Source organism: Tachysurus fulvidraco, chromosome 17, assembly GCF_022655615.1.
Source record: "Tachysurus fulvidraco isolate hzauxx_2018 chromosome 17, HZAU_PFXX_2.0, whole genome shotgun sequence".
NCBI lineage: Eukaryota > Metazoa > Chordata > Actinopteri > Siluriformes > Bagridae > Tachysurus > Tachysurus fulvidraco.
In genome coordinates, this window is record NC_062534.1 from 22,693,696 (window position 1) to 22,704,161 (window position 10,466).

At 38.8% G+C, this 10,466-nt stretch overlaps 1 protein-coding gene and 1 pseudogene across 1 annotated transcript; one reads left to right on the forward strand and one right to left on the reverse strand.

Moving 5' to 3' along the window:
• The first annotated feature begins 1,768 nt into the window (after window positions 1–1,768).
• On the forward strand, window positions 1,769–2,861 carry LOC113635761 (adenosine deaminase 2-A-like). Its single transcript, XM_027135393.2, has 2 exons — window positions 1,769–2,043; window positions 2,624–2,861. The coding sequence occupies exons 1-2, from the start codon at window positions 1,769–1,771 to the stop codon at window positions 2,712–2,714; spliced, it is 366 nt and encodes a 121-aa protein (XP_026991194.2). The 3' UTR covers window positions 2,715–2,861.
• A 157-nt stretch (window positions 2,862–3,018) lies between these two features.
• On the reverse strand, window positions 3,019–9,837 carry LOC113635760 (annotated as a pseudogene).
• Window positions 9,838–10,466: the final 629 nt, after the last annotated feature.

Below are 10,466 nucleotides of genomic sequence, written 5' to 3' on the forward strand. Positions count from 1 at the left end.
AAGGATCACTTTTAAATGTAAATTTTATCATTTCTATCTGGAATTTATAAATTTCCAAAATTTCTATTAAATGAATAAATGACTTCTATATGGAACATTAATTGGTTCAACCACTTGCTTCATATATATGGAACCCCCCAAAAAATGGTTTATAATATAGAATTATATTATAATTCTAGACATCTCTTTATAGAGTAATTTAGGGTTTTCTTCTTCCTCTTCTTCTTCTTCTTCTTCTTCTTCTTCTTATTATTATTATTATTATTATTATTATTATTATTATTATTATTATTATTATTATTATACATTTAGACAAGACAATGCAGCAAATTCAAACACAGTATAAATTTATTTCAAACAAAACGATAACTTATTCATACAAACAGGACAAAAGAGTGGAGGCCTATTAGTGGATATATTTAAATGACTAATCAGGACACTTGCTTGTTATCATCCACTGATAAAAGTGATAAATCTATTTAATAATAGCACTATCAATTTCGGCCTTCCGATAAATATACTATAGATACAGTACGTCAAACAAACCTGTCTTCAGTTGCTGAATAATTGTCTTGTTGTGTGGGTTATGCTAGAACTTCATTAAGATTTAATGTTGATTTCATTTCCTGTTTTGTTTGTTGATACTCAGTTCCTACACTGTAGCAGAGGGAAAGAGTGAGAGCGAAAAATTCAATGAAGATATATACCTCGAATTAGCAAGAGAAAATAAAAATAAAAAAGTATTCTTAAACTCAGAATATGTAATAAAATAAAATCAATAAAAAAGACTATGTAATAAAATATAATATATCAAATGAAATTTGATTCGATTTGATTTGTATGTACTCAGACAATAAGAACACAGGAATAACTCCCAACAGGAAAACGGTTTTAAAAGTAGATTCATTTTAAAATGAAGTTACTATTTATCTCTAACATTTATCACTGATAGGGGGGCAAGGTGGCTTAGTGGTTAGCACGTTTGCCTCACACCTCCAGGGTTGGGGGTTCGATTCCCGCCTCTGCCTTGTGTGTGTGGAGTTTGCATGTTCTCCCCGTGCCTCGGGGGTTTCCTCTGGGTACTCCGGTTTCCTCCCCCGGTCCAAAGACATGCATGGTAGGTTGATTGGCATCTCTGGAAAATTGTCCGTAGTGTGTGTGCGTGTGTGTGCGTGTGCGTGTGCGTGTGTGTGTGTGTGTGTGTGTGTGTGTGTGTGTGTGTGTGTGTGTGTGTGTGCGCGCGAATGAGAGTGTGTGTGCGAATGAGAGTGTGTGCCCTGTGATGGGTTGGCACTCCGTCCAGGGTGTATCCTGCCTCGATGCCCGATGACGCCTGAGATAGGCACAGGCTCCCCGTGACCCGAGAAGTTCGGATAAGCGGTAGAAAATGAATGAATGAATGAATGAATGATTTTATCACTAATGATCAAGCCTGAGGTGATGATGGTAAGGAATAACTCCCTGAGATGACATGATAAAGGACCCTTGAGAGGAACCAAACTCAGAAGTGAACCTCATCCTCATTTGGGTGACACTGGACAAGAAATAATATCATATAGATAAATAATAAATAAATAAATAGTCCAGCATAATTGTGTAACCAAGAGCTCCTGAGAAACTAACAGGTCAGAGTCATTTCTGAGTTTGTTACAGACTTAACACTAATTCCTTTCTGTCAAAGTCTTCAAATGATCACTGATGAAGACTCGAGCACAAATTTAACCGACACAAATTCGAGTCTCTATGCGGCTTCATCCACAGCAGTCCCATGAGTCATGGGCTGTCCATGCAGGTCAAATGTCTTCAAATGAAATTCTGCCACTTTGACTTTCCTGCTCAGGTCCTAAAGCTGGTGTCAGACCTCCGGAACCATCCCGCGGCCGTGCTGATGGCAGAGGGCCATCCCATGGTGATCAGCTCCGACGACCCGGCTCTGTTCGGAGCGTCCGGTCTCTCGTACGACTTCTACAAGGCTTTCATGGGCTTAGGAGGAATGAAATCGAATTTAGCTACACTGAAAGAGCTCGTGTTAAACTCTCTAAGGTAACGGATCACTCCGCAAGATCTGTTTGCGTCACAGATCCCAAAAATCCTTCACTTTTCAGGGCTGCTTCTTTTTTTTAATCATCACGAGTTTTCAATTATACAACACGATCCGTGAATCTTATCCAAACCTTTTATATACAGCTGTTATATTGTTTAAATTACGTTCCAACGCTGGCTTCGATGCTTAAAACCGTAAACCGTGCGTTATAAACTCTTTAGCTTCAGATGCATCTATAAGATGATCGGAATATGATTTTAGTTTTACGTGTAGGTTTTAGATCAGTTATGAAATGGAACCTGGATGTGATGGTTCCTCTTTATCTAACAGGCTTAAGTAAAATTGGAAGATGGCTGAAGTGTTTTTGTCATTAACAAACGAATCTTGCACAAATTTACATTAAAATTCATACCAAGTCATAATTAAAGTAGATGTATTCCTATTTTATGCTTCCTTCAGAAAAGCTTCACTGTCTACATGTGAATTTCAGCCTTTTCAAATAAAACACATCCCACAGTCTTAGAACATTCTTCACACAGGATATTTGCTGATCTGATCTTTTGCATGGTTTGGTTTCAGGTACAGCTCCTTGCCTCCCACTGTGAAGGAAAAGGCCATTTCAGCCTTGCTAAGGAAGTGGGACAAGTTTGTCTCAGAGAGTTTGCTGTGAACCTGCAGGAGGACCTGCTGGGGAACCTGTTGGAGAACCTGCTGGTGACCATAGAGACACTTTTTATAGGCTGCATTTTTATACACGCAAGAATGAAAAAATTTTACCTGACTGTGTGTCAGAATTGAAAGGAATGTTTTACTGGCATGATTTAAGAAAAAAAACAAAAGTCTATTAAGTCACTTATCTTCTGAATGATTAGATCGCCCTCTGCTGGACACATGCATCTATTACCTTCATGCTATGGGAGGTCTTTATATCGGGTGACTTTTTGATAGCCAGATGAAAACTAACTGACAATAAGAAAGGCTATACTTTTATTTAAGAACATAAAAACATTTTTTTTTGTCCATTTAGTGTCATGGAACATTCGTGAATTGAGATCGTTTCGGTTTGAAACAGACGTTTCTTTATCTTCTCTCTATTGAAAGAGAAATAAGACAAAGAACTTACTTCTTGTGACATAAATCAATGCCAAAGGGTCAATGAAAGCACCGACACTTGAGACTCCTTACAGAAACATTTACACATCTTTTAACAGAATGTAATGCACTTAAAACAACAAAAAAATCCATTCGTAAGGATAAAATGATATCAACGTCTGCTGCACAAATCCATGTCATTTAACTGTTGCTATAGAAACCATGATATAGCAATATAGCGATAGTTTTAAAGCTGCACCACTGTCAGAGCTGCTGATCAACACCTTCTGACCAATCAGAATCAAGCATTCATCAGATGTATATTTGTATAGATGTACAGCTCACTATATGTGTGTGTGTGTGTGTGTGTGTGTGTGTGTGTGTGTGTGTGTGTGTGTGTGTGTGTGTGTGTGTTGCTTTTAATTAGTCATAACAGGTGAGAAATGTGTCATGCCCTTGTAGCAGTCCCTGCGTCCTCTGGTGTATGGCTCAGGCATCTCGTCAAGCAGATCCCCCTGCAGTTGGTTCAGGATGTCAGTTTGGTTGTTCTCTTCTTCCTGACGTCGCTCTCTTTCTCTCCGCTCTTGCGATTCCTCTGCCTGTGTGAAGATCGAAACACTGTGAAGTGAAGCTACATTCAGGAAACACCACACGTAACACGATACAATGCTAAAAGCACACAATGTTGGACAATCTGTTAATGCTTTTATTTGGGAATCAATAGGCATCATAGTCCACCAAGCTTGACCTTTTAGCTTCTAGTCTAACTCACCAGAGCTCAATTAAAGTCCTTGATGGCGATGTTGATGCCTCTCTGGTGCTCTTCGTCCATCTTCTGCAGCTCGATGGCTTTGTTATCCATCGTTAGTTTACTTTGGTCGTACTGCTGAGCTATTTAACCAGGAACACACCCTCAGTTAACTGAAAATTCTTTTGTTTAGTTCATTTGCTAAGAGAAGTTACCTCTTTTGAACCTATAGCAAATTTTCCTTTCCTGGAGAATCTTCTCTGTTCTACACCATGATGACCATGAGGTCATTAAGATGAACTGATATTTAGAATACAGATGTATGACAAAATGAAAAACGCATCAACTTTCAATGCGAGATCCGTCGTTACTCTGAGCAATTAATTCATACGCCAATTTCTACCAAAGGGAGCCAATAATTCTGGAGGTCAGAATCATTGACGGAGACACGACCGACACACAAATCAGCTGCTACCTGAAATCTGGCAAACTGTAGTTACCTTGCAGCCTTTGCAACTCCTTCGCCTGGTCCAGCTCCTGCTGCTGCTGTAAGCTCCAGTCTCTCAGCTGCTCTCGCTGTCTCTGTGTCCTGTCTCCACTGTCTAGATCCTCGCCTGCCAGCCCAGGCAAAATGCTCGCCCCTTCCTGCTTCTTCAGCACTTCGGGGTCATTCAGATCAAACTCTCGCCTGCTGCTAGGTTGCTGGAACTGCTGGCGGAAGTTCACAATGGCCTCCGCTAGTTGACGTTCCTCTTCCTTCTGCCTGCTATCCAGTAGTAATACTATACGGTCAGTGTGTATGAGGTCGTCAGCTGGGAGGTCGGAGAGAAAAGGAAGAAATTAGCCACATCTGTAACATAGCAGTCTTGCAGATTGTGGAGTTACATCAACCTTTGCACCAACTTCTCCATGTATCTCCTGTATATATCTTCTCCATATATTTTATTATTTTGTTTACTTATTTTGGGATACAGTCACAAACTGCAATGTCCCTGCCTCCTACTACAAATCTACTGCAGTGAAGCATCAAACACGAGCCTGCTAGTGCCAATGCACACAGAACAAAGTTTCATGGCTTTGGCATGAGTGCCGTACAAGGAGCAAAGCTATTAGAGCGAGTAAAGTATGTGGGAAGGAAATGAAACGCTGGATTGACTACAGGCTTAAGACACCTGCAAACACACACAGATAGGTTTGTTTAGTTCTATGTAAACCAAACATGACCAGCTTCATTAAGGTACTCTGGACAAAGGTTTAAATTGGTGCACCGACCGGCCTTTCTGTTCTTTTACAGCCCCGCCCCGCCCCAATATATGCAAAATCAAAAAACTTTCCACATTATTAACATGTGACATAGCAAAACACTCAGAACAATGAGAATTTCTTCACGGGTATTCAGATGATGTCGCGTGACGTCACGTGCTGCGCCGCCCCCGAAATAAAAAATGACCACAATATGGACATGTGATGTATCAAAACACTCGGGAATAAAATACCATAAAAACATTCTTTTACTTCAGAAGGAAAGTTAAAGTTGTCCATGTGATAGATTTTTCCTCTGGGAAGACATTCATTTAACATTTATGGAAGGAGTCTCCAGTGTCAGCAGGGTCAGGAACAATCAAAGGTAAAGCTATAACGTTAGAGGGTCCGTGCTTAAAGACTGTATTTAACATTATTTTAAACATCTTTTTCACTTTAAGAGAAAGAGAAGGAAAAAAGATGCTGGTGATGGAAGAACTATTTGTTTGTTTGTTTTTGTTTGTTGCTTGAAAATGACCAAATAAAAAATGACCACAAAATGGACATGTGACATATCAAAACACTCAAAACAATGAGAACTTCCTCATGGGTATTCGGATGACGTGTCCTGACGTGACATGCAGCCCCGCCCCAGAAATAAAAAATTAACACAAAATGGACATGTGACATATCAAAACACTCAGAACAACGAGGGGAACTTCCTCATGGGTATTCGGATGACGACTCGTGACGTCACGTGCAGCGCCCCCCCAAAACAAACAAACAAACAAACAAACAAACAAATAAATAAATAATGACCAAAACATTGACATGTGACACATCAAAACGCTCAGTAGAATGAAGTGATGTGTATTCGTGTGACGTCACATGCTCGTATCCACTCACCTCCAAAAGTATTGGCACCCTAGCACACCGGCCTTGTGGAACACTTACTCCAACAAGCCTTTACAAATCCAGTTAAACTTTACAAATCTAGTTAAAGTTGATTTTTTTTAAACTCACCATATTCCTTCAGCTCTTTGGCCAGTGATTAATGTGCTTGCTAAAGCACATTCTTATTCTCTTGCATACTTATTATTATTAATGTGCTTGCTAAAGCACATTCTTATTCTCTTGCATACTTATTATTAATGTGCTTGCAAAGCACATTATTATTCTCTTGCATACTTATTATTATTATTATTATTATTATTATTATTATTATTATTATTATTATTATTATTATTATTATTATTCTGCATCTTCTTCCGGACACTTTTTCGGCGCGTAACTTGTCCCACAGCTTTTGTCCTAGACCCATAAATGAGGTGTCAAATCAACCGGCTCATTAAGGAGAGGTGTGCTATCTATTTTGTAAGCGATCAGAATTCCAGAATTCCCAGTATGGAAGTTCAAAGGGTTGTTTTTTCCCCATAGACTTGAATGGGGAATCTCTCTGTAGATGTGCTAACATCCAAAAGAGGGCAGCAGACACCAGTGAATCTGTCAACGTTGGAAGAAAAAGGACGGAAGTACATTTTTCGGTCAGAAACGCGTTTTGGATTAAAGCGTTTTGGATTAAAAGGCTTACATATTCCAGTTCCATAGACTCTTGGGGATTTTTTTTACAAGCATTTGTTTTGGAAAATATTACCCCAGTGAAGAAAGGTAAGCGCCGCCTATTTCCGGTGACTATCAACTTGGATTAAATTAGTGTGATGGCTATAAATCATATTTATGTTTTGTGTGTGGGCTTAATAAAATCCAGAGAGTCTAAGCTTTCAAACAATATAACATTTAACCGTGTATTTAATGTTTAAAACGAGTTGGTGGCGTGCCTTGGACAGCACGGCGGTCACATATGTTGTTGTTTCTGCCATTTGTATAACGTTTTGTTGTGTAGTTTTTATAATTTTTTATTTCACTTTAAACTAATGTCCTTTAAAGAGCAGCAATGGCTCTCTTAAGGATCTCTGCCTACATGACTTACCCAACAAAAAGTGGTACAGCTCCCACATACTTTGACACACAGGGGTGACCCTGGTCTCATTTGAAAGAAGAGATTCTCTAATTTTTGTGAGAGAGATTCTCTAATTGATTCTAGGCCTTACTGGCACAAAGTTACAGGGGCTAGAATGGAAGGTTTTCATTTCCGCCTGGGTTGTTTACCTGATAAACTGATTAATCTTATTAGGGACAAAACAACAACTGAGAGACATAGCCACATGTCTTGGCTTTCACCAAAAAAAATTTCAAGTCAAAAGACCCAAAAATGGATTTTATATGAATATTTTTCTACGGCCATGGTCGTCGGGTGCAGCGTTTTTGTGTACTTGTTTACTATATAACTTTGAAATAAAAGGCTGCAGGCTCAGTCTGAAAGGCCTGTAAAACAAGCATAGGCTCTCTCTCTATCACTCTGGTGTGAAAACAGGCCTGTAACTTGACACCCTGAGCTGTGAGAGGGACAAAAGGTCAGGGATTACGCAAGAATTCTTCTGCGCATCCAGTTCACGCAGACACAGGCAAAGAACATACGGCATGGCGCATACCGTTGGAATCGTCTGCTTATTGGCTAAACGGCTGTATAGGTCCCAGCCCATTTCATTGCTATTGGAAGGAGTAATTGTCAGTCAAAGGCGGGTTCCCAAAAAATGAGGTCATGCCATCATTGGCTTCTCAGCCGTCTATCTCTGCCATACAAGCACCGATTGGCTCAAATGAGGGCTTATTTGATTCGTTAGGACCTGGGCTATAAATATGACGTAGAAATATGACGTAATTGAATATCCCAATTAGAAATTAGAGCGGCAAAACGAGATGATGGCGCACTTCTGTTTCCAGTTTTCAGAACACTAACGGAATATTTGCGTTTTGGATTAAAAGGCTTACAGATTTCAATGCCTTGGACCTGTGTGGATTTTTGTGGGTTATTTGTGTTGGAATATATTACCCCAGTGAAGAAAGAGACGCGTCTAAAGGTAAGGGAAAAACCGGTCTAGCGCCACCTAGGTCAGTTTTGTCCAAAATCTTTTTCTAATTGTATGAAGGCTGTGAATCATATTGTGCTTTGTGTGTGGGCTTAAAAAAATATTGAGAGTATAAACTTTAATGTGTAAATACGTTTTTTCGTGTTTTTGGAGGATTTGATGCTTTAAAGTTGAATTGAAGCTTCTTTCTGGGTCATCCCCTAGTGGTGACTTTGACTTCGCGACCCGAGCCACCCATTAATTAAAATTAAGCGCATTCTTTCTTTGTCTCCTCACATTACATAATTATTTTTTATACATATGACACTTATATCACAAAGAATGATAAGAATGACTTTAATATAATAAAGCGTGGATTGTTAGACGCGCCATTCTTCACATTAGTGATTTAATACATAAAACCGCAAAGGCGTTCTCGTGTTCCTGGATGGCTTAGTGGATAACGAATCCGTTTAGCATGCAGTGATTCGGGGTTCGAATCCACCCTTGGACAGTTTTTTTTTTCTAAAACTTGATAATAAAGGTTCATTAGTTGACATTAGTTACCACATTACTTAACATGAACTAATAATGAGCTGCACTTCTACAGCATCTATTCATTTTGTTCATGTTAATTTCAACAGTTACTAATACATTCTTAACACCGTGTTAACATTACTTAATATACTGTGAACTAACATGAACAAAGAATAAACTTTATTTTAACAAAGATTACTAAATACAATAATTTATTACTCATGGTCAGTAAATGTTATTTAATACATTACATTTGAACTAATGATCCTTATTGTAACGTGATTATATTTTTTCCCAGTAAAATCACTGATTGATGCTTTAGGTCAAGATCTTCATGGCGCTTGTTTCAGGAAAAGATAAATGGATTTTCAGGTGTGCGCTTTTGTTGCAGGTGAGAAACTAGTCTGCAAATATAACCATAGTAACTGTGCAGCCATACCCTAGCAACCATGTAGTGCACCTTACGAACCATATTGCAATATAAAGAAGCCATATCTCAGTTACACAACATAAAACACTCAGCACGATGAGGGGAACTGACGTCACGTGTAGCGCCGCCCCCAAAATAAGCGAAATCAAAAATTTAGCATAACATGGACATGTCATATATCAAAACACTCAGCACGATGAAGGGAACTGACGTCACGTGCAAGCACATTCACATTTTCTTTAGGAAATGTACCGTTCTAGTTCTTGTTGCTGTTTCTTTTCCTGTGTTGCTGTTTCTTTTCCTGCACCTGATGCTGAAGCGCTTCTTGATCAGTCTACACAACAGGAGATGACACTTTAAGATGAATATGTCAGTGTGAGCTTAACGGAGGAATTAAAACATGGCTTTAACATGGACTTACTCCTATAGTCCGGACCTTGGCGTTAAAAACGCGCTTTTGTCGCTGCAGCTCTCGGTTTCTCCTCTTGTCCAAACGAACGGCCTCGATACGGTCCGATAACAACTCCACTCGGTCCATTTCGGTCAGATGTCACTTACAGGTCCTTTAACCAACTTTGTACGCAGAACTAACGGTGTTGTTTTTTTTGTGATTTGTTTATCTACCGCACAGCAAGCCTTCAGCCTGGAACTAGAGATGCAAACACACGCCGTTGCTAGGAAACGCGTAGGCGCGTGCGCAATCCATCGAAATCTGAATCAAGAATTCTAGAACATTCACTTGATGTTTGGGAATCGATTCAGTATCGTGTGTGTGTGTGTGTGTGTGTGTGTGTGTGTGTGCGCGCGTGCTTAGTTTATGTACATACAATAATAATTGTAGTTGTAGTGTAAAAAAAAAAAAAGAGTGAAGTTTCACACAAATATCCGGGAAATATAACATTTATTTATATATTTGTTTGTTTGTTTGTTTATTTATTTTGTTTTTTCGTTTGTTTGTTTTTGAATTGACAAGAAAATGAGATGTTATAAAACAAAAGAGTTTAATCTCATTGGATAGTTTTTTTTTCTTATTTGTATTCTAATAATTAATGACTGATTAATTATCCAATCACTCTTGAGCTTTGCTTGTTCTAACACTTCTATCTAATCATTTCTAGAGTAAATGATTAACGGCTGGTTCACATAATCTCTGATAGAAACAGATTTACAAACATACTTTTACTACAGAAGGAAAATTGTCCATGTGATGGATTTTTCCTCTGGGAAGACATTCATTTAACATTTATGGAAGGAGTCTCCAGTGTCAGCAGGGTCAAGAACAATCAAAGGTAAAGCTATAATGTTAGAGGGTCTGTGCTTAAATGTATTTAACATTATTTTCTATATATCTTTTTCATTTAAGAGAAAGAAAGGAAAAAAGACAGATGCTGGTGACAGAAGAAC

Excerpts from the sequence above, each read along its gene's own strand:
- LOC113635761 (XM_027135393.2), top strand. The coding sequence starts at position 1,769 with ATGAGTCATGGGCTGTCCATGCAGGTCAAATGTCTTCAAATGAAATTC. Across the intron at positions 2,044-2,623 it reads CTCGTGTTAAACTCTCTAAG|GTACAGCTCCTTGCCTCCCA; the intron begins GTAACGGATCAC and ends GTTTGGTTTCAG.